The sequence below is a fragment of the Bubalus kerabau genome, chromosome X (assembly GCF_029407905.1).
Source record: "Bubalus kerabau isolate K-KA32 ecotype Philippines breed swamp buffalo chromosome X, PCC_UOA_SB_1v2, whole genome shotgun sequence".
NCBI lineage: Eukaryota > Metazoa > Chordata > Mammalia > Artiodactyla > Bovidae > Bubalus > Bubalus kerabau.
Genome location: NC_073647.1, coordinates 7,254,084 through 7,277,695, shown reverse-complemented (window position 1 = coordinate 7,277,695; position 23,612 = coordinate 7,254,084). Strand labels below are relative to the sequence as shown.

Sequence of the window (23,612 nt, the reverse complement as noted above, 5' to 3'; positions counted from 1 at the left end):
GTTAGCTACTTATTTCCTGATTTTTTCCCCCATACTTACACTGATCGCTCTACACTTTATTATATTGATTCCCCCCAAACACATGTATTTAATTATGATCAGGTACTATATTCAACTACCCTAACCACTAACTCAGTGGGATCCTTCTTTATCTTTTAGCAATATCTCCTCAAGGAAGTAACACTATATTTTGCACATTTAGTTGTTTTTTTGTTTTTTTTTTAAACTCTACCCTTGACCTGGAGAAGGCAATGGCACCCCACTCCAGTACTCTTGCCTGGAAAATCCCATGGACAGAGGAGACTAGAAGGCTGCAGTCCATGGGGTCGCTAAGAGTTGGACACGACTGAGCGACTTCCCTTTCACTTTTCACTTTCATGCACTGGAGAAGGAAATGGCAAGCCACTCCAGTGTTCTTGCCTGGAGAATCCCAGGGACGGGGGAGCCTGGTGGGCTGCCGTCTATGGGGTCGCACAGAATCGGACATGACTGAAGCGACTTAGCAGCAGCAGCAGCACCCTTGACCACCTTGTAAGGTGAAGCTATGACAGGTAGATGGTAGCAGAGTTTAGACTAGAACCACAGTCTCCCAATTTCTTAGGCCATGCTTCTTCACCTGACCTTGCTGCTTTGTGAACTACAATCACTTTAGCAGAATACCATGGAAACGGAATTTAAAGGTCTTTTATATTGATTTAAATGCAAGTGGAAGGAAACTTACAGTATTCTACTGTCTTCTTTTCAGATCAGCCCATTGTCAGTATTCTCTCACTTCAGATTCTTCTTGCATGTTTTATTTTCAATGAACAGCCTAATCACCTTAACAAATTGAGGTTTAAAAGTGTGATTTCATTCATTTTACATATGTAACACTTTTCAATCTATGTGTTTGCAGCTTTATAAACCTTCTTATGACTTTAACCTGTCTGATCCTTACTGTCGGCTGCTGGAAACTGGCTATAAAAGCCTGCACGATCCACATTTAAAATCATACTATAGGCGAAAAGATATCTTGAGGAGATTAAAGAAAGGCGGCTATATCACCAGCAATAATAAGGTGGGTTGAAGTTTGCTTCCAGTTAACCAGCATAAACCCATGGTCTTGATGTAAGCTTGCTTCTGTACTTCACTGGGAACCTGTGTCAACTTTCAATTGAGCAATAAAGAATACCTGACAGAAAACTCAATGAATTACTCAATATTTGAGTAAAGAGAAATCAGGTGGCTGTTTCTAAATAAAATTGTTCCCACTTGATCATTTTTCTTTGATAAAAGCAAAAGATAAACGCCAAATGATTTGAATATGTAAAGACATATGCATACACATTTATTTATGCATTGTCTCTCAGCTGTATTATTAGTGCCTTTCCTTTGGCTCTAAAAGTATTAATGGCACTGTATACCCATCAAGGGATACTTCCAATACCCTTTGAGAAGACTAGAGACAAAATGGAAACCTAACAGAATACAGCTTGATAGAATAAATTCTTCTGAAAGTTAAACATCCTTATTATACTGAACTTTAATAACATTTATTTTGTGTGAACCATATTATTGAAATAATATTATTTAGGTAGACATTTCCTGGTGATACAGCCACTGTAGAGAGATATTGCCTTCTAAACTATTGCCAAAATGTGCTATCACTAGCCTTGATCCCAAAATTGTTTCTAAAATGAACGTTCTTATGACTCTTTTCTCTGGAAAGTTTCATGATTGTTACAACTTTCTATTTATATATTTGTTTTTATAGGTTGTATGCACCTTGAAGGAATTGAATAAGTACAGGCAGTATCTCACCAGTTTGAAATTAGACTCTGAAAGAAACTATGTAAGGGAACAAGTAAGTTAAATACTTGAATTTGTTTTATTTGAGGCCTGTAAGAAAGTTTTTATGTAGGTTGTGGAAGAAAGACTTAAATGCAGGTTAATTAACCATTTGTAAACTACAGGACGTTTACCAAGCCCAAAACATGAGAAGTCATATCAAAGGACGAGGTTATTTCTGGCCAATATAAACACTGCAATTCTTTTTTTCCCTCCCAGGAAATGATTGAAAAACAAGTAAATAAATTGTATAAAACCAAGACAGCCTGTGACAGTCATGGCAGTACACAGTTCCAAGGTTGGCTGTTACAAGAAAATAAACAAACAACTCCAGACCAAGAGCTGTTGATAAAGCAAAGGTATGACCAAAGTTAATGCATATTTTTTGTGGACGTATTGTGGACTCCAGAAAACTGTAAAAGTACTAGAAATAATTGAAAGCAGAATTTAAAAAGTATTAGACAATTTAACTTCCTATAGTCTTCAATGTGGACTGAAAAGAAAGGAGATTAAGAGATAGCAGGGATTGGAAACTTTGATACCATAGCTAGGAAAGAGTTTCTTCCTGAGAAAATGGAGTCATGAGGAACCCAAGAGGTAAGACAAACTGATATTTGAAGAACAATTCCGAAGTACAGCTCCCTGAGCTTGGGAAACCCAAGTTCATAGTAGTAGAGGGAAAGGTGTCATTAGCACATTTCAAACTTAAGTTTAAGGAAATTACTGCCGGATAAAGCAGGGAGAGTTGCTATAACTTCATCTGATGTTAATATAAACAGGTGTTACCCCCCAACCAACCGTGTATGTTCATTTAGCTATTACTCACACACATTCAATCTTATGATTCAGCAGCTGAGCCCATGCCCCAGGAGGCAAATGGATGAGTTATAGTTCCTTCTCTTTTTCCTTTATCAGGGGTGAGGGCCAGTTCCCCATCACCTACCTCTTATATTCTATGGATTCATGTCATGATATGCCAGAATATATACTGATTCACCAAAGTGGCAGACTGGCAGTCTTCAGGCCTGTCTACACATGAGAGATTGTTCAAGGACTTGACAATGACAGAGGCCAATAGCCACTTATTTTTTAAGGAAAATTCAAATATACTTGTTTTTTGAAGTCAGTCCTTAAGTTGACTTCAGCCGTCTTTGGAAACTCATGTTACAGAGCTCCTGAATTATGACTAATCTCTGTATAAAATGCTTTAAATCAGTCTGTTCTACATTTTGCCATTGTCCCAACCACAGTAACAGTCTGATGAGTACATCATGGTGAGTTGGTGGATCAGGTTAGCTTAAAGAACTCTACATTCCTGTAGTTTAAGAAATAAAAAGCAACCCAGAAGGTGGTTTGGGAATATCAGAGTAGATAATACCAGCATAAGGGAAACACCCAGTTCATCTTCCCTTAAATTTTCACTTTTACTTAGAAATTTAGATATGACTAGCTTGGAATTAAACAAGCTTGAACACACGGCAGAAAAGCAGAACGTACTCCGGATAAAGGAAGAAGAAAGACGACATCGGGACCACGTTAGAAGAAAACTTAGTCTCTGGAGACAAATTGAAGAAGTGAGAAACACCAAATTATAAATATTGATGGGGAAATTATGTGTGATTATTTTATTCATAAACATTTTTAGCAGTCCCACCATATTACCTGAAGTTATTTCAGGTCTAAGAAATAAACCACTGCTTAAAAAATTCATTATTTTAAAATGATAAATGCTATTAATCTTGTATCACCATTATAACAGACAAGCTTTTACTTAACGTAGTGAGACTGATACCACAAATTACATACCCATCATAGGATAGACACACTTCATCTGCTCTTAAAGTTTTAGAATTTAACTAGTGAAAAATCAGATCAGATCAGATCAGTCCCTCAGTCGTGTCCGACTCTTTGCGACCCCATGAATCACAGCACGCCAGGCCTCCCTGTCCATCACCAACTCCCGGAGTTAACCCAGACTCACGTCTATCGAGTCAGTGATGCCATCCAGCCATCTCATCCTCTGTCGTACCCTTCTCCTCCTGCCCCCAATCCCTCCCAGCATCAGAGTCTTTTCCAATGAGTCAACTCTTCGCATCAGGTGGCCAAAGTACTGGAGTTTCAGCTTTAGCATCATTCCTTCCAAAGAAATCCCAGGGCTGATCTCCTTCAGAATGGACTGCTTGGATCTCCTTGCAGTCCAAGGGACTCTCAAGAGTCTTCTCCAACACCACAGTTCAAAAGAATCAATTCTTGGGCGCTCAGCCTTCTTCACAGTCCAACTCTCACATCCATACATGACCACAGGAGAAACCATAGCCTTGACTAGATGAACCTTTGTTGGCAAAGTAATGTCTCTGCTTTTGAATATGCTATCTAGGTTGGTCATAACTTTCCTTCCAAGGAGTAAGCGTCTTTTAATTTCATGGCTGCAGTCACCATCTGTAGTGATTTTGGAGCCCAGAAAAATAAAGTCTGACACTGTTTCCACTGTTTCCCCATCTATTTCCCATGAAGTGGTGGGACCGGACGCCATGATCTTTGTTTTCTGAATGTTGAGCTTTAAGCCAACTTTTTCCCTCTCCACTTTCACTGTCATCAAGAGGCTTTTTAGTTCCTCTTCACTTTCTGCCATAAGGGTGGTGTCATCTGCATATCGGAGGTTATTGATATTTCTCCCGGCAATCTTGATTCCAGTTTGTGTTTCTTCCAGTCCAGCGTTTCTCATGATGTACTCTGCATATAAGTTAAATAAACAGGGTGACAATATACAGCCTTGACGAACTCCTTTTCCTATTTGGAACCAGTCTGTTGTTCCATGTCCAGTTCTAACTGTTGCTTCCTGACCTGCATACAAATTTCTCAAGAGGCAGATCAGGTGGTCTGGTATTCCCATCTCTTGAAGAATTTTCCACAGTTTATTGTGATCCACACAGTCAAAGGCTTTGGCATAGTCAATAAAGCAGAAATAGATGTTTTTCTGGAACTCTCTTGCTTTTTCCATGATCCAGCGGATGCTGGCAATTTGATCTCTGGTTCCTCTGCCTTTTCTAAAACCAGCTTGAACATCAGGAAGTTCACGGTTCACATATTGCTGAAGCCTGGCTTGGAGAATTTTGAGCATTACTTTACTAGCATGTGAGATGAGTGCAATTGTGCGGTAGTTTGAGCATTCTTTGGCATTGCCTTTCTTTGGGATTGGAATGAAAACTGACCTTTTCCAGTCCTGTGGCCACTGCTGAGTTTTCCAAATTTGCTGGCATATTGAGTGCAGCACTTCCACAGCATCATCTTTCAGGATTTGGAATAGCTCAACTGGAATTCCATCACCTCCACTAGCTTTGTTCGAAGTGATGCTTTCTAAGGCCCACTTGACTTCACATTCCAGGATGTCTGGCTCTAGGTCAGTGATCACACCATCGTGATTATCTGGGTCATGAAGATCTTTTTTGTACAGTTCTTCTGTGTATTCTTGCCATCTCTTCTTAATATCTTCTGCTTCTGTTAGGTCCATACCATTTCTGTCCTTTATCGAGCTCATCTTTGCATGAAATGTTCCTTTGGTATCTCTGATTTTCTTGAAGAGATCCCTAGTCTTTCCCATTCTGTTGTTTTCCTCTATTTCTTTGCATTGATCGCTGAAGAAGGCTTTCTTATCTCTTCTTGCTATTCTTTGGAACTCTGCATTCAGATGTTTATATCTTTCCTTTTCTCCTTTGCTTTTCACTTCTCTTCTTTTCACAGCTATTTGTAAGGCCTCCCCAGACAGCCATTTTGCTTTTTTGCATTTCTTTTCCATGGGGATGGTCTTGATGCCTGTCTCCTGTACAATGTCACCAACCTCACTCCATAGTTCACCAGGCACTCTATCTATCAGATCTAGGCCCTTAAATCTATTTCTCACTTCCACTGTATAATCATAAGGGACTTGATTTAGGTCATACCTGAATGGTCTAGTGGTTTTCCCTACTTTCTTCAATTTAAGTCTGAATTTGGCAATAAGGAGTTCATGGTCTGAGCCACAGTCAGCTCCTGGTCTTGTTTTTGCTGACTGTATAGAGCTTCTCCATCTTTGGCTACAAAGAATATAATCAATCTGGTTTCGGTGTTGACCATCTGGTGATGTCCATGTGTAGAGTCTTCTCTTGTGTTGTTGGAAGAGGGTGTTTGTTATGACCAGCGCATTTTCTTGGCAAAACTCTGTTAGTCTTTGACCTGCTTCATTCCGTATTCCAAGGCCATATTTGCCTGTTACTCCAGGTTTTTCTTGACTTCCTACTTTTGCATTCCAGTCCCCTATAATGAAAAGGACATCTTTTTTGGGTGTTAGCTCTAAAAGGTCTTGTAGGTCTTCATAGAACCATTCAACTTCAGCTTCTTCAGCGTTACTGGTTGGGGCATAGACTTGGATTACTGTGATACTGAATGGTTTGCCTTGGAAACGAATAGAGATAATTCTGTCGTTTTTGAGATTGCATCCAAGTACTGCATTTCAGACTCTTTTGTTGACCATGATGGCCACTCCATTTCTTCTGAGGGATTCCTGCCCGCAGTAGTAGCTATAATGGTCATCTGAGTTAAATTCACCCATTCCAGTCCATTTCAGTTTGCTGATTCCTAGAATATCGACATTCACTCTTGCCATCTCTTGTTTGACCACTTCCAATTTGCCTTGATTCATGGACCTGACATTCCAGGTTCCTATGCAATATTCCTCATTACAGCATTGGACCTTGCTTCTATCACCAGTCACATCCACAGCTGGGTATTGTTTTTGCTTTTGCTCCATCCCTTCATTCTGTCTGGAGTTATTTCTCCACTGATCTCCAGTAGCATATTGGGCACCTACTGACCTGGGGAGTTTCTCTTTCAGTATCCTATTATTTTGCCTTTTCATACTGTTCATGGGGTTCTCAAGGCAAGAATACTGAAGTGGTTTGCCATTCCCTTCTCCAGTGGGCCACATTCTGTCAAATCTCTCCACCATGACCTGCCCGTCTTGGGTTGCCCCACGGGCATGGCTTAGTTTCATTGAGTTAGACAAGGCTGTGGTCCTAGTGTGATTAGATTGACTAGTTTTCTGTGAGTATGGTTTCAGTGTGTTTGTCCTCTGATGCCCTCTTGCAACACCTACCTTCTTACTTGGGTTTCTCTTACCTTGGGCGTGGGGTATCTCTTTATGGCTGCTCCAGCAAAGCATAGCCATTGCTCCTTAACTTGGACGAGGGGTATCTCCTCACCGCCGACCTTCCTGACCTTCAATGTGGGATAGCTCCTCTAGGTCCTCTTGCGCCCACGCAGCCAAGTCTCCTTGGACGTGGGGTTGGTCCTCCCGGCCACCGCCCCTGGCCTCGGGCTTAGGGGCGTGGGGTGGCTCCTCCCGCCCATCGCCCCTGGCCTCCTCCCGCCCGTCGCCCCTGGCCTTGGGCTTGGGGCATGGGGTATCTCCTCTTGGCTGCCGCCTCTGACCTTGGACGCAGGGTAACTCCTCTCCTCGCCACCCCTGGCCTCGGGCATGGGGGCGTGGGGTAGCTCCTCCCGCAATGCCCAGACAAGGCTATTTGTTCAGGCTCTCTGTCAGAATACATTTAAGGGCAACATATTACATATAATAATTCCTCAAATCTATAAGAGAAGATCACCTTTCCAGCATCTTTTTAGATCTACCTTTGAAGCATAAGCCCATTCTAAAGCCAATGTAAGATTTTCATTATGGTTGTCCAAGTTCCTATAAGGGCCTTGTGTGTGTGAAGTCACTCAGTCGTGTCCGACTCTTTGCGACCCCGTGGACTGTAGCCCACCAGACTCCTCTGTCCATGGGATTCTCCAGGCAAGAATACTGGAGTGGGTTGCCATTTCCTTCTCCAGGGGATCTTCCCAACCCAGGGATCCAACCTGGGTCTCCTGCATTGCAGTCAGACGCTTTATCCTCTGAGCCCCAATTTGATCTAATTTGCTTATTGACCAAAAAAAAAAAGAAAAAAAAGATTATAAAAGAGAAGCCCTGCTGACTACTATGACATTGTGCTCTTTAGGAATGGAAAACCAAAGAAATGTTACTGCTGTCAAAGATTGGAGAAGAAGTAAACAGAGAATTGAGATTTGAAGAACAACGTAAAAAAGTCAAAGAAGATGCTCACCGTAAGGTAGAGTGACCTTTGAACAATAACTTGGGCTATTTTGAGGAAAGGGTTTTGCTAATGTTGATATTTTAAAGTGTGGATTTTCAAAAGTGACTTAAATTCACAAGGATAGCTATTGATGGAAAGAGCCAGTCTGGTCTGAACCTGGACTTTAAGGGCTGGTCTAAAATGGGACCAGTCTCCCGAAAGTAGGCAATGAGTTCAGTTGGACCTAGTTATTAAAATACATTCTTCAAGCTGGACAGCAAAAGGAAACTTACCCTTATTACCTTCCTAGCTCTGTACTCTGATTTTAGAAATCTCAAGAAAGAGGGTTTCCTTAAAATGTACCATCATATTTGAAGTATCTGTTATACATTTCCAGTGGCAAGTTGATATTCAATTTTAAACATTGAATATATATTTTTTAATATTTAGAAACAAGCACAACTCGAGAAAAAAATCACTTATTATTTACAAAAAATGCAAAGGAATTACCTTCAGAGAGAAGGATCAGAAGAAAATGTATTTGCAAACAGAAGTCAAGATGAAACAGAAGGTGAGAGAGAAACAATGAAAGACAAAGGTAAGTAGAATATGCATAAATATTTATTATCAGTGGCTTTGTAAAAAAAAAGCCCTCTATGTGCTAATATAGTGAGGTGACAAAGCCCTTGCAAAGAGAAATTCTAGAAGCTCACACTTACAGGCACTTCCCAGTTACAGGTCAAGTTGTAGAGAATGCACAGACACCCCCACACATTCACACAATACTGTTATGTTACAGACATTATAACAAATTACACACTTCTGTAAAGTGGCTCAGCAGACAAGACTGCCTTTACTAGGAGTTTAAAAAGGAGCCAGTAGAGGAGACAGAACAACAACAAAAAGGGAAAGAGACAGTTATATATAGATAGAGAAAATGAGCCAGTAAGACAAAACATTACCTCCAAAACAGACTGAAACAAAGAGGGAGACAATGAATGAAAAATAGAAGGAAAATTTTAACTGAGGTCCACTAAGAAAAGAGTATACAAAACAGTAAGCTAGAAAGAGAAAGAGAAAAAAAATTAAGTAGAAAAAAAGAAGAGACATTTAAAATATCCTAAACAAGAAATAGAAATAGAAAGAACAAAAAGGTTGAAAAGGAGAAAATATGATACAAAAAGAAAGAATGAAATGGAGATATAAAGAGGAGGAAAGTGAATGAATGAAAAAGAAGAATATTAAGCAGAAGAACCTAGTAAGAAAATATACATGCACGTGTGCGTGTGTACACACACACACACACACACACACACACACACACACACACCATGAGGGAGTGGAAGGAGACAAAGGCAAAGAAACAAGAAAAAAAGACAAGGAGTATGAGGAAGAAAAGCAAACAAAGAAGACAAAGAATGAAAGAAAGGGAGCAAGAAAAAGACATAGAGACAAAAATAGAGAAACAAAGGAGTAGGAGGAAGAGAGAGAATAAAGAAGTTTAAAAAGGATATGTGAATAGAAAAAAGCAAAAAAAAAAAAAAAAAGAATGTTAGAGTGAGAATGTGAGAAAAAAATTTGAAAAGAAGCCAGTAGGAAAATCTAATACAATTTGGGCAGGGAGTAATAGGGGAAAAAATGAGAAGTTAGTAAAAGAAAGACTTAAAAAGGAGATGCCAATATGAAAAAGCAGTACATTGAAGACAGACTGAATGGAATAAAAGGATCCAGTAGGAGAGGGAGAATAGGAGAAAAGGAAAATATTAATATTAAAAAGGAGGACGTTAAAAAGTCAGTAAAATAAAATAAAATAAAACAAAAAATGAAAAGATAAAAAAGGCAAAGTAGGAAATGAAAAGAGGAGAAACAGAGACACAGAGCAAAAGGGAGAGAAAAAGTATAGTACAATAAGGAAAGAGAAGGATTTCAAAAGTTACAGAAGACTAGCATTAAATAAGGGGGGAGGGGAAGGTAGAAGGGAGGGAAGATGGATAGATGGAAGGCAGAAAATATGAACATACTTCAAAAAGGAAGAGCCAGTAGCCAGTAAGAAAAGCAGTACAGGAACATAGAGAGAGAGACCATGGAAGAAAGAGAGAAGGGACAGAGAAAGAGAGAGGAAAGAAATATAGAAAAGAGGTAAATAGGATGAGTTTATAAAATAGGAGCCAGTAAAAAAGGCAGGACAAAAAAAAATAGAAGGAAGGAAGAGAGAAAGGGAGAAGGAAAGCAGACAGTTTGAAAAGAGAAGCCTGTAAAAAGAGAATAAAATAGGAAGAAAGAAAGGGAAGAAGGCAGGCATGCAGGCGGACAAAGAAAAGAGAAAGCAAAAGAAAAGGCATGAAAGGAGCTATTAAAAATGGGAATAAAGGAGAAAAGGAAGGAAGGAAAGAAAAAATTTTTAATGAATAAGTTACAGGAAAAAATAAAATGAAAAGAGAATGTGACTGTGTGAGAGAGAGACTTCAAAAGGAGTCAGAGGAATTAAAAAAACCTGTAAAATAAACATGATAGATAATAGATAGGTAGAACCAACTTTTAAAAGAATAATCCAGAGGGCTTTCCTGGTGGTCCAGTGGTTAGGATTCTGTGCTTCAAATACAAGGGGCCCGGTTCAGTCCCTGGTCAGGGAAGTAGATGCACATGCCACAAGTAAGAGTTTGCATAGCACAACTAAAGATCTCACACGCCCAACAAAGACCAGAGACACCACACGCTACAACTAAGACCTGCTACAGCCAAATAAGTGAATACTTTTTAAAAGAGTAACCCAGAAATAAATGAAAGTACAAAACAAGACAGCAGATGAGAAAAAAAAAAAAAAAGAAAGAAAGAAACGTTTCAGAAGAGGAGCCCTTAAAAGTGAGTTTAAAAGGAGCGAGAGGGATGGGGCAAGTGCCGGGGGAGGGTGAAGGAGGGAGGAGGGAAGACAAAAAATGTAAAGCAAAAGGATGAAAGGCAGCAAGTAAAAGACAAAGAGAATTAAATCAGAAAACAAAGAAAAAGAAGGTAAGTGTTTAAAGGATGGGACAGTAGGAAAAAGTAAAATAAAAAGAGGGAATGTGATTGTATAAGAGGCTTGAAAAGAAAGAGTAAGTAAAAAATCCAAGTACAATTTGGGGAAGAGGGCTGTTTAAAAAGGAGACTTCCGAGGGGGCTTCCCTGGTGGCTTTAGTTCAGTTCAGTTCAGTCGCTCAGTTGTGTCCAGCTCTTTGTGACCCCATGGACTGCAGCACACCAGGCCTCCCTGTCCATCACCAACTCCCGGAGTCTACTCCAACTCATCTCCATTGAGTCGGTGATACCATCCAACCATCTCATCCTCTGTTGTCCCCTTCTGCTCCTGCCTTCAATCTTTCCCAGCATCAGGGTCTTTTGAAATGAGTCAGCTCTTCTCATCAGGTGGCCAAAGTATTGGAGTTTCAGCTTCAACATCAGTTCCTCCAATGAATACCCAGGACTGATTTCCTTTAGGATGGACAGGTTGGATCTCCTTGCAGTCCAAGGGACTCTCAAGAGTCTTCTCCAACACCACAGTCCAAAAGCATCAACTCTTGGGTTCTCAGCTTTCTTTATAATCCAACTCTCACATCCATACATGACCACTGGAAAAACCATAGCCTTGACTAGATGGACCTTTGTTGGCAAAGTCATGTCTCTGCTTTTTAATACGCTGTCTAGGTTGGTCATAACTTTCCTTCCAAGGAGTAAGAGTCTTTTAATTTCATGGCTGCCATCACCATCTACAGTGATTTTGGAGCCCAGAAAAATAAAGTCTGACAGTTTCCACTGTTTCCCCATCTATTTCCCATGAAGTGATGGGACCAGATGCCATGATCTTAGTTTTCTGAATGTTGAGCTTTAAGCCAACTGTTCACACTCCTCTTTCACTTTCATCAAGAGGCTCTTTAGTTCTTCTTCACTTTCTGCCATAAGGGTTGTGTCATCTGCATCTCTGAGGTTATTGATATTTCTCCTGGCAATCTTGATTCCAGCTTGTGCTTCATCCAGCCCAGCGTTTCTCATGATGTACTCTGCATATAAGTTAAATAAGCAGGGTGACAATATACAGCCTTGACGAACTCCTTTTCCTATTTGGAACCAGTCTGTTGTTCCATGTCCAGTTCTAACTGTTGCTTCCGGACCTGCATACAGATTTCTCAAGATGCAGGTCACGTGGTCTGGTATTCCCATCTCTTTCAGAATTTTCCACAGTTTATTGTGATCCACACAGTCAAAGGCTTTGGCATAGTCAATAAAGCAGAAATAGATATTTTTCTTGAACTCTCTTGCTTTTTTGATGATCCAGCAGATGTTGGCAATTTGATCTCTGGTTCCTCTGCCTTTTCTAAAACCAGCTTGAACATCAGGAAGTTCACGGTTCACATATTGCTGAAGCCTGGCTTGGAGAATTTTGAGCATCACTTTGCTAGTGTGTGAGATGAGTGCAATTGTGCAGCAGTTTGGGCATTCTTTGGCATTGCCTTTCTTTGGGATTGGAATGAAAACAGACCTTCTCCAGTCCTGTGGCCACTGCTGAGTTTTCCAAATTTGCTGGCATATTAAGTGCAGCACTTTCACAGCATCATCTTGTAGGATTTGAAATAGCTCAGCTGGAATTCCATCACCTCCACTAGCTTTGTTCGTAGTAATGCATCCTAAGGCCACTTGACTTTGCACTCCAGGATGTCTGGCTCTAGGTGAGCAATCACACTATCATCGTTATCTGGGTCATGAAGATCTTTTTTGTACAGTTCTGTGTCTTGCCACCTCTTCTTAATACCTTCTGCTTCTGTTAGGTCCATACCATTTCTGTCCTTTATTGAGCCCATCTTTGCATGAAATGTTCCCTTGGTATCTCTTATTTTCTTGAAGAGATCTCTAGTCTTCCCCATTCTATTGTTTTCCTCTATTTGTTAGCACTGATCACTAAAGAAGGCTTGCTTATCTCTCCTTGCTATTCTTTGGAACTCTGCATTCAAATGGGTATGTCTTTCCTTTCCTCCTTTTCTTTTGGCTTCTCTTCTTTTCATAGCTATTTGTAAAGCCTCCTCAGACAGCCATTTTGCTTTTTGGCATTCTTTTTCTTGGGGATGGTCTTGATCACTGCCTCCTGTACAATGTCATGAACCTCCGTCTATAGTTCATCAGGCACTCTGTCTATCAGATCTAGTCCCTTAAATCTATTTCTCACTGCCACTGTACAATCGTAAGTGATTTGATTTAGGTTATACCGGAATGGTCTAGTGGTTTTCTCCAGTATCTTCAATTTAAGTCTGAATTTGGCAGTAAGGAGTTCATGATCTGAGCCACAGTGCAAAAAGAATAGAAGGAACGTTTGGGGGGGAAAGAGAAGAAAGAACGGTTTTGTAAATGAAGCCAGTAAGAAAATCAAATAAAATTCTATGTGGTGTGTTGCTGAGGTACAGCTAAAGTGTAAAAACCAATAAAAAATACAGTAAAATGAAGATAGATGATTTGATACCTAGATAAACACATAGGTATAGGTAGGACTGTAAAAAGAAGCCAATAAAAAAAGACAATACAGAAAAGAAAAGCAAGAAGAAGTAAAGAAGAGTGTTTAAACACTGGAGACACTGAGAGGAGAGGAAGGAAGGGAAGGAGTAGAGAGGCTGCTATGACAGAGGGAACAGGCTGTTAGAGGGAGAAAGATAAGAAGGAGAAAAGTAATGAAGGACAAAGGAAAAGAGGGTGGAGGGAAATTGAGAGGAATATAGGAAGAAAGAGGAGGAGAGAAGCAGTGGGGACAAGCAAAGAGGAAGGAGAGGGAAGGAGGGGGAACAAGGGCTTGCAGGCAGCAGGCAAAGAAGACAGAAAAGCCAGAGAGAGTGAGAGAAAGCCATCAAGATATATAGAGAAGGGGGAGGGAGGGAATGAAGACAGGAAAAGAGAAGAAAGACACAGCGAAAAAAGGGAGCAATAGATACACAGAAAGGAAAGAAGGAATGGAGGGAGAGAGGAGGAAAGGAAGGAAGGAAAGGGAGGGGGAGGAAAGGATGGAAAAAGGAAGGAAAAGAGGATGAATGAGAGGAAAATAAGAAAAGGACAAGTCATTCAAAAAGGAAAAGGTAAGAGATTAAAGATGAGCATGAAAGTGTTTGAAAAGGAGTAGCCAGTAAGAAAAACAATCAAGTACAATGGTCTGTACAAGTGAAAGAGATTCAAAGATGAGAAGGAATAATTTTTTAAAGACCCTAATATATAGATTAAAAAATAGATGATTTATAGTTTGGTAGCAGGCAGTCAGAGGGACAGAACAGACTATAAATAGGAAGTACCAGTAAAAAAAAAAAAAAAAAAAAAAAAAGGTATAAAAAAAGCATAAGAAAAATTGAGCAAAAAATGAAACGCAGCAGGCAGGAAGAAAAACAGTAAAAGAAGGTGGGAAGATGGGATGGAGGGAAGGAGAGCAGGCAGGCAACTTGAAATAGAATGAATTGGTAGGAGAAAGTAAAAGGAGAAAGAGTTTGAAAGTGAGAGAAGCTTGAAAAGATGGAGTCAGTAAGAAACTCAAGTAGGACTTTGGGGATGGGAGATTTAAAGAGAAGTTGTTGAAGAAGACAGTAAAAGATAGATAAACAGATAGAAAATAGAGTATAATTTTAAAAGAAGCCAAGTAAAAAAAAATAATAGAGAAAGATAGTGTTGAAAAGAGAAAGATGAGAAGAAAACAAAAAAGTGTAAAACCAGGTCCCTGTGAAAATACAGTAAAATCAAGCGAAAAGAAAAGAAAGCATCCATACATGGAGGCAAAGGAAACAAATACAGAGTGGGAAAGAAAGGGAATGAGAAAGAGACACGGGAAATAAAAAAAAAGAAGAAAGAAAGAAAGGAGGGGACAAAAGAAAATAAAGAAGTTAAGATGCTAGGAGTAAGTTAAAAGAATAAAGGAGACAAAGAGAACAAAAGAATAATTGAAATAGGGAGAGGAGATTGAAAAAGAGGACCCAGTGAGAAACTTAGCACACTAGGTGGGGAAGGGGAATTTAAAAAGAAGTCAGTCACAAAAGAAAATAAAAAAAAATGTATATACAGAGATTATTAATAGACATTCTTAAAATTAAAAAAGCAAGTCAGAAAACTCAACAGGAAAAGCAGAAGGAAGAGAGGGAGGGAGGAAGGCGAGAAGAAGGGGTAAGGGAAGGATGTATGGTCAGGGAGGGAGACAAAGGAAAGGAGGGATGCAGGCAGCCAGCAAAGAACAGAGACACAGTGAAAGGGAGAGCTAGAGAGACACAGCCAGGAATAGTGGAAAGAAAGGAATTAGGAATTAGGAAAGAAGAGGTTTAAAAGGAAGAGACTCAGGTACAGTTGGGAAAGGGGAGAATGACAGATTTTTTAAGTCAATAAAAATACAGTAAAATGAAGATGATTGATAGGTACATAGCAAGGAAGATAAGTGCACAGGTTTAGGTAGGTGGAACTTTAAAAGGACAGTCCAGTAAAGACAGTACAAAGGAAGGAGAGAAGGGGGCGGGCGGGGAGAAAGAGAAGTTTAAAAAGGAGCCAGTAAAAACGTAAGAAGGAAGAAGAGGGACTTTCCTGGTGGTCCAGTGGCTAAGGCTCTGCACTCCTGGGTCTGATCCCTGGTCAAGGAACTAGATCCCACATGCCACAACTAAGATCCAGTGCAGCCAAATAAATAAGTCAAAACATTATTTTAAAAAATGGAAGAAGGGAGAGAGGGAGGGAAGGAAATAAGGAAGGCAGAGAGGGGAAGCAGGGAGGGAGGAAGAAAATCAGTTTAGAGAGGATGTTTCAGAAGACAATTGCATGAATAAGAGGGGAGAATGAGAGAGGAAGATACAGTAAGAAAATTAAGTATAACTGTGCAGGGTGGGAGAGAGTTCTAAAAGGTAGAAGTCAGTACAGAAAGAGTACAATGAACATAGATCATTAATAGCTGGATAGATAGCTAGGTAAGTAGGTATTTATGTATGTATGTAGGTGTATGGATATAAAAAGAGAGAAGAAAGGGGGAGAGGTAGGAATGGAAGGAGGGAGGGGTGAATAAAAGGAAGAAAGGGGCAGGAAAGAAAGTTTATAAGGGAAGAATCTCTGGGAAAAAGGCTAACATAGTGTGATCGTGAGAGGCAGCAAGAGAATGCTGAAAAGGAGAAACTAGTGAGAAAATAAAGTCATGGACAGATCTAAAAATACATTAAAATAGATAGGAAGATTGGATAGCTAGATAAGAAACAGATTTTAAAAATAGAAGCCAATAAGAATGGCAGTATAAAAGAAGTGCAGACAACAGAAGAAAAAATTTTAAGGGGAGTCACTTAAAAAGTATAAGAAATTAAAATAGATAACCAACAAGGACCTACTGTATAGCACAGAGAACTATACTCAATATTTTGTGATAACATATAAGAAAAGAATCTGAAAAGTGTGATTCATAGAAACTGAATCACTTTACTGTACACCTAAAACTAACACAACATTGTTAACATTGTTAACAACTATATGCAATAAAGCATAAATAATTAAAAATTTAAAAGTATAAGTGGGGAGGGAGGGAGAGGAGGGATAAAAGCAAAGGTTTAGAGATGAGACTGCAAGAAAAAGAAAGAAAGAGTGGGCGGGGAGCCCAGGCAAGGCAGGGCACAGGCCTTGTGACTCAGCCTCTCATGGGAGCAGGCCTCCATGGCAGGCCCTTGCCAAGCCCAACTGCCAGCCCAGGGGCCTGAAGTCACCAATCCTGTTTATAGCCTGGGTTCTTGTGGGGTTCCCCATGCAGATTCCAAAGGAATTGGTTATCTGGCTGGTTTCGCCATGGGCTATACAGCAGCAGCTCCAGCCTCTTCCCTCAACATATATCCTGGAGCACATCCTACCTTCCAAACAGTACCCTGCTAACTGCCCACTCCCCAACTCCTGTCACCACCCACCCACCCACCCCACCACTGTGCCAATGTATGCAGCCCCAAGAATGCCTGCCTACAGCTGTGTGCCCCCTCAGTGGTCACCCCACAGACATTTGCAGATGGAGCTGTGTAGTCACATCATGGAGGGTCCACAGCTGGTGCCGCAGGCCTCGTGTCTCCAACCAGGACTTTCTTCTTTATGCGCTAGGATGTATGCTTAGTCACTCAGTCATGTCTGACTCTTTGCAGCCCCATGGACTGTAGCTGACCAGGCTCCTCTGTCCATGGGATTCTCCAAGTAAGAATACTGGAGTGGGTTGCCATTCGCTTTTCCAGGGGTTAATGCTCTATACAATTAGCTAAACACTACTACGGCTGACCCAGCAGGTCCCAGTGCACTCAGTCTCCAGTTGACTCTGTGGGTTGGTCTTAAAGCAAATCCTGTTTGGTGGGCTGTCAGGCAATTTTTTAGCTAACTGTAATTAAGCAAAGGGAGTATTCATCTATTCTGAATCATATCTAGTTGAATGCATGTTAAAAAAAACACACAAAAACAAAACTCACATAATTTATCCACAGTGACTGATGAAGAATCATCACATGCAAAGCTCAAAAGTATGGAAAAATATTTTACAACTTGTGTCACTAATGACTGTCATAATATATGCAAAGTCTTAAAAAAGAGACTGTGTGAGTAAGAATATCAAGTACAATTGTGTGTGGTATGGGAGAGATTTTAAAAGTACAAGTCAGTAAAGGACAGTAAACATACATAGATGATTGATAGCCAGATAGACAGCTAGGCATGTAGGTATGTGCAAAGGAAGACAAATATATGATCGAAGAAAGAAAAGACAGAGATAGATTCATCCAAACATGCACACATATAGAAAGGACACTCATAGGCAGAAGCCAATAAAAAAGAAAGAAAAACTTAGAAATGGATGGAAAGAATGATTTAAAAAGAGGACACTAAAAGAGAATAAAAGGAGAATGGAAGGGGAAAAGTTAGAGACAGAGGAGGAAAGGAAAGAAGGAGGAAAGAGGAAAGAAGGAATTAAGAAAGGTAGAGGGTGGAGCACTGAGGGAGAGGATGGGAAAACAACATTATTGAATAAGAAAGAAACGAGAGAAGAAAGGAAATATGAAGAAGGGAGCAAGAGAGTGGGGAGGAAAGAAAGAATCAAAGAAGGGAAGGGGACAGATAAAAAGAAGACTGAGGCAGGAAAGAAACAGAGGTTATGGAGTCGCTAGGAAAAAGAGTAAAATCAAAAGAGAAAAAATGTGAGTGTGAGATGAGAGTGATACATGGGTTCAACCCCTGATCTGGGAGGATCCAACATGCTATGGAGCAACTAAGCCTATTTGCCACAAATACTGAGCCTGTGATCTAGAGCCCATGAGCTGCAGCTGCTGAAGCCCGTGTGCCCAAGAGCTCATGCTCCACAATAAGAGAAGCCACCACAGTGAGAAGCCTGCACACCACAACTAGAGAGTAGCCGTCACCTGCCACAACTAGAGAAAGGCCCACACAGCAGTGAAGACCCAGCACAACCAAAAATAAATACATACTTTTTTTTCGAATAGAGAGAAGAAAAGAAAGGGGAAGAGAGACAAAGAAGTTGTTTAAAAAAGAAAATAAGAAATATCATTACAAAAAATTTGAGAGAAAAAAAATAAGTTCTAAAAGGAGGAACCAGTAAAGAATGCATAGAACAAGAATGACAGAATAAAATATAATGGAAGTAAAGAGAATGGAGGGAAAGAGGGAGAAAAGAAAAGTAAGACTTTTGAAAGGATGAGGGAGCTTCCAGTTCAAGATGGCAGAGTAGAGGACATGCGCTCATCTCCTCCTGCAAGAGCACCAAAATCACAACTCGCTGTTGAACAGACATTGACAGGAGGATGCTGGAACCCATCAAAAAAAGATACCCTACTTCCAAAGACAAGAAGAAACTGCAATGACATGGTAGGAGGGGTGCAATCACGATAAAATCAAATCCCATACCCGACAAGTGGGCAGCCCACAAACTGGAGAACAATAATACCAAAGGAGTTCTCCCACTGTTGTGAAGGTTCTGAGCCCCACATCAGGCTTCCTAGCCTGGGGATCCCACAAAGGGACTGAGACTCCCCAGGGAATCTAACCTTGAAGGCCAGTGGGATTTGATTGCAGTACTTCCACAGGACTGGGGGAAACAGAGACTCCACTCTAGGAGGACATGAACAAAATCTTGCACACGCCAAGACCCAGGAGAAAGGAACAGTGATCCCACAGGAGACTGAACCAGACCTACCTGCTAGTATTGAGAGTCTCCTGTGGAGGCATGGGTCGCAGTGATTCACTGCTGTACTAGCAGCAGCAGTCCTGGAAGGTGCCCCTTGGCGTAAGTCTTCTTGCAAGTGGCCATTAACCCTACCATAGAGCCTGTAGACCCCGGGCCTGGGTCTTGCATGCTAAGTCACTTCAGTCGTGTCCAACTCTTTGAGACCCTATGGATTGTAGCCTACCAGACTCCTCTGTCCATGGGATTCTCTAGGCAAGAATACTGAAGTGGGTTGCCATGCTCTCCTCTAGGGGCTCTTCCTGACCCAGGGACTGAACCTGTATCTCTTATGTCTCCTGCATTGGCAGGCAGGTTCTTTACCACTAGGGCCACCTGGGAACCCCTAGGAAGGGAGGGAGTGCAACTCCATCCATCAGCAGATAATTGGATTAAAACTTTACTGAACATGGCCCTGCCCACCAGAGCAAGACCCAGTTTTCCCCACTGCCAGTCCCTCCCATCAGGAAACTTACACAACTCCCCTAGCCTCATCCACCAGAAGACAGAAGAAGCAAGAAGAGAACAATCCTGCAGCTGCCAGAATGAAAACCACATCACAGAAAGTTAATCAAAATGAAAATGCAGAGAGTTATGTCCCAGATGAAGGGACAAGAGAAAACCTGAAGTGGAGATAGGCAACCTCCCACATAAAGGATTCAGACTAATGATAGCGAAGATGATCCAGGATCTCAGAAAAAGAATGGAGAAGATGCAAGAAATGTTTACCGAAGACATAGAAGAACTAAAGAACATAAAACCAGATGAACAATACACTAGAAGCAATCAGTAACAGAATAATTGAGGCAGAATGGATAAGTAACCTGGAAGACAGAATGGTGGAAATCACTGCTGAAAAACAGAATATAGAAAAAAGAATGAAAAAAACAAACAAGCAAACAAACAAACAAAAAAAACGAAGACAGCCTAAGAGACCTCTGGAACAACATTAAACACACCAACATTCACATTATAGGGTTCCCAGAAGAAGACAGACTGAAAGGACCTGAGAAAATATTTGAAGAGATAATAGCTGAAAGCTCCTCAAACGTGAGAAAGGAAATAGTCAACCAAGTCCAGGAAGCACACAGAGTCCCAGGCAGGATAAACCCAAGGAGGAACACACCAGGACATATAATAATGAAACTGACAAAAATTAAAGACAGATAAAATATTAAAAGCAACAAGGGGAAAACGACAAATAACATACAAGGGAGCTCCCATAAAGTTATCAGCTGATTTCTCAACAGAAACTCGACAAGCCAGAAGGAAACAGCATGATATTAAAGTGATGAAACGGAAGAACCTACAACCAAAACTCTACCCAGCAAGACTCTCCTTCAGATTTGATGGAGAAATCATAAGCTATCCAGACAAGCAAAGTTAAGAGAATTCAGCACCACAAAACCAGCTTTACAACAAATGCGAAAGGAACTTCTCTAGGCAGGAAACACACAAGAAGGAAAAGACCTACACGAAATAAACCCCAAACAATTAAGGAAATGGCAATAGTATCATATATACTGATAATTAACTTAAATGTAAATGGATTAAGTACACCAAACAAAAGACATAGACTGGCTGGGTGGATGAGAACACGTGCATATATGCACTTCCACTTACCATATCACTCTACTTAACCCCCCAAATTGTATGTAATTGCTTTATATTGTTAGGATAATCATGTTTCCATTATGGCTTGCAATCGTAATTATCTTTTATTTTTTGTCTGACTATTGATTGTGAAAACTGATGAACATCTTTTACTATTGTGGTTTAGTTCAATTCAGTTCAGTCGCTGAGTCATGTCCAACTCTTTGCAACCCCATGAATCACAGCATGCCAGGCCTAACTGTCCATCACCAACTCCCGGAGTTCAACCAAACTCGTGTGCATCGAATCGGTGATGCCATCCAGCCATCTCATCCTCTGTCGTCCCCTTCTCCTCCTGCCCCCAATCCCTCCCAGAATCAGGGTGTTTTCCAATGAGTCAACTCTTCGCATGAGGTGGCCAAAGTATTGGAGTTTCAGCCTCAGCATCAGTCCTTCCAGTGAACACCCAGGACCGATCTCCTTTAGGATGGACTGGTTGGATCTCCTTGCCGATGGACTGGTTGGATCTCCTTGCAGTCCAAGGGACTCTCAAGAGTCTTCTCCAACACCACAATTCAAAAGCATCAATTCTTTGGTGCTCAGCTTTCTTCAGAGTCCAACTCTCACATCCATACATGACCACTGGAAAAACCATAGCCTTGACTAGACGGACCTTTGTTGGCAAAGTAATATCTCTGCTTTTGAATATGCTATCTAGGTTGGTCATAACTTTCCTTCCAAGGAGTAAGCATCTTTTAATTTCGTGGCTACAATAACCATCTGCAGTGATTTTGGAGCCCCCCAAAATAAAGTCTGACACTGTTTCCACTGTTTCCCCATCTATTTCCCATGAATTGATGGGACAAGATTCCATGATCTTAGTTTTCTGAATGTTGAGCTTTAAGCCAACTTTTTCACTCTCCTCTTTCACTTTCATCAAGAGGCTTTTGAGTTCCTCTTCACTTTCTGCCATAAGGGTGGTGTCATCTGCATATCAGAAGTTATTGATATTCTCCCAGCAATCTTGATTCCAGCTTGTGCTTCTTGGTTACCTAACTGTTATTCACTTAATACCATTGTATCATGATTGGTCAACAGAAAATAATAAAGTTCTACATCACTAAAACTACTATTTAATAGAAAAACCTGTAATCACTTTTTAAAATCCAGATGCATATCAGAATTAATCTTGGAATTTTTTGAAAAATACAAATGCCCAGGTATTGCTTTTTTTCTCCAGAGCTCCAGATGTGTTTCTAATGAGCAGCTATGTTTAAAAGCAACTGGACTATATGATGATTTTTTACTTTTATCTAATTTGTTTCACTTTTTTAATTTCATGTTTAGTGCTCCCATGTCATTTAGTTTATGTTTTCCAATTTCTCTTTTTTATTTTTGACGTTCTTTCTCAAGCCTTTATCAAGTATAGTAGAAAAGCTTTTGTATACATGTATATATATATATATATATATATAGATAGATAGATAGTATGGATTATATATATATATATTTTTTAGAAAGCTTATGAATTTTTGCCTAGCTAAAAAATTTATGACATTTATGGCATTCCACTTGTTTGACTCAGTATGAATAGAATGCTAGATTTCTAATTTATACATTCACTCAGAAGTCTGATATAGTTCCATGTATTTTGCGTCTGTTATTCCTGCTAAAAGTCTAGAAAGTTTATAACCTTAGTGACTTTTTAAAAATTTGAATGAGGCTTGAAACTTCTAGTTCAATTCTGAGAATATAAAGAAATACTATGTTGTAAAAGAAAAAAACCCCAGAAAATTAACATGTGATACAGTTATTAAATATAGACTTTGTTCAAATTTCACACACAAAAAGAGTGGATATATGTATGTATAACTGATTCACTTTGCTATTCACTTGACACTAACACAACATTGTAAATCAACCCTACTCCAATACATAAAATTTTTTTAAAAGGGATGAGGCTAGGAAAAAATATGAAATAAAAACCAAAATGTGAGTGAGAGATGCTGAGGAGATTAAAAAGAGATGTTGATAAAATTAAGTATAATTGAAGGCATGGAGAGAGAGAGATCTGAAAGAAATCAGTTTAAAATGGTAAAATAATGATACATTGATAGATGACAGGTTGATAATAGATATTCATAAAGGAGAAACCAGTAGTAGTAAGACAGGACAAAGAATACAGAAAATGAGAGAAGAAAAAGGTTTTTTCAAAGAAGACAGTAAAAGAAGAAAGGAAGAATCAAATTCTATAAAGGATGAGTCAAGGAAAAGAATGGCATACAGAAGGAGAAGGAATGTGAGAGTGTGATGGAGGATAAGTAGGAAAACCAAGTACAACTGTGTGATGTGCAAATAGTTAAAAGCAGAAGACAATAAACGTAACATAAAGCTAAATGATTGATACCTATGTGGATAGCCAGCTAGATAGGTAGGAAATTTAGGTAGAAAAAAGTTTTTACAGGAGAAGGCAGTTGTAAGGAGAAGACTGTATAAAGAAAGAGAGAGGGAAGGAAAGAAAAAAGTTTTAGGAGTAGTAATAGAAGAAAGGAGTGGGGAGGAAGGAAAGGAGAAGGAGGGAATACAAATGAAGGAAGACAAGAGGGGAGAAGGGTGGTAGGGTGGATGATGAAAGGAGGTAGGAGGAAGGAATAAGACACGAGGAAAGGGAGGAGGGACAGGAAGGAAAGAGAGAGGAGGGGCTTCCCTAGTGGTCCAGTGGCTAAGACTCTGAGCTCCCAATGCAGGGAGCCTGGGTTCCATCCCTCTAGGTAGGTAGAACTTTAAAAGGACAATCCAGTTAAGACAGTGTAAAGAAAGGAGAGCGGAATGGGGGGCGGGGGGCGGGGAGAAAGAGAAGTTTAAAAAGAAGC

General features: G+C 40.2%; 1 protein-coding gene across 5 annotated transcripts in view; it reads left to right on the top strand.

Annotated features, from left to right (window-relative positions):
• The window catches only part of LOC129639111 (fibrous sheath-interacting protein 2-like), a 72,995-nt gene that overhangs the window by 2,595 nt on the left and 46,788 nt on the right, over positions 1–23,612 (top strand). For all 5 annotated transcript variants that reach the window (XM_055564030.1, XM_055564033.1, XM_055564032.1 and 2 more), the window contains 6 exons: positions 896–1,057; positions 1,754–1,843; positions 2,047–2,186; positions 3,260–3,401; positions 7,860–7,970; positions 8,385–8,532. In XM_055564030.1, coding sequence (XP_055420005.1) covers positions 896–1,057; positions 1,754–1,843; positions 2,047–2,186; positions 3,260–3,401; positions 7,860–7,970; positions 8,385–8,532 — 793 coding nt within the window. The remainder of the gene's footprint in view (positions 1–895; positions 1,058–1,753; positions 1,844–2,046; positions 2,187–3,259; positions 3,402–7,859; positions 7,971–8,384; positions 8,533–23,612) is intronic.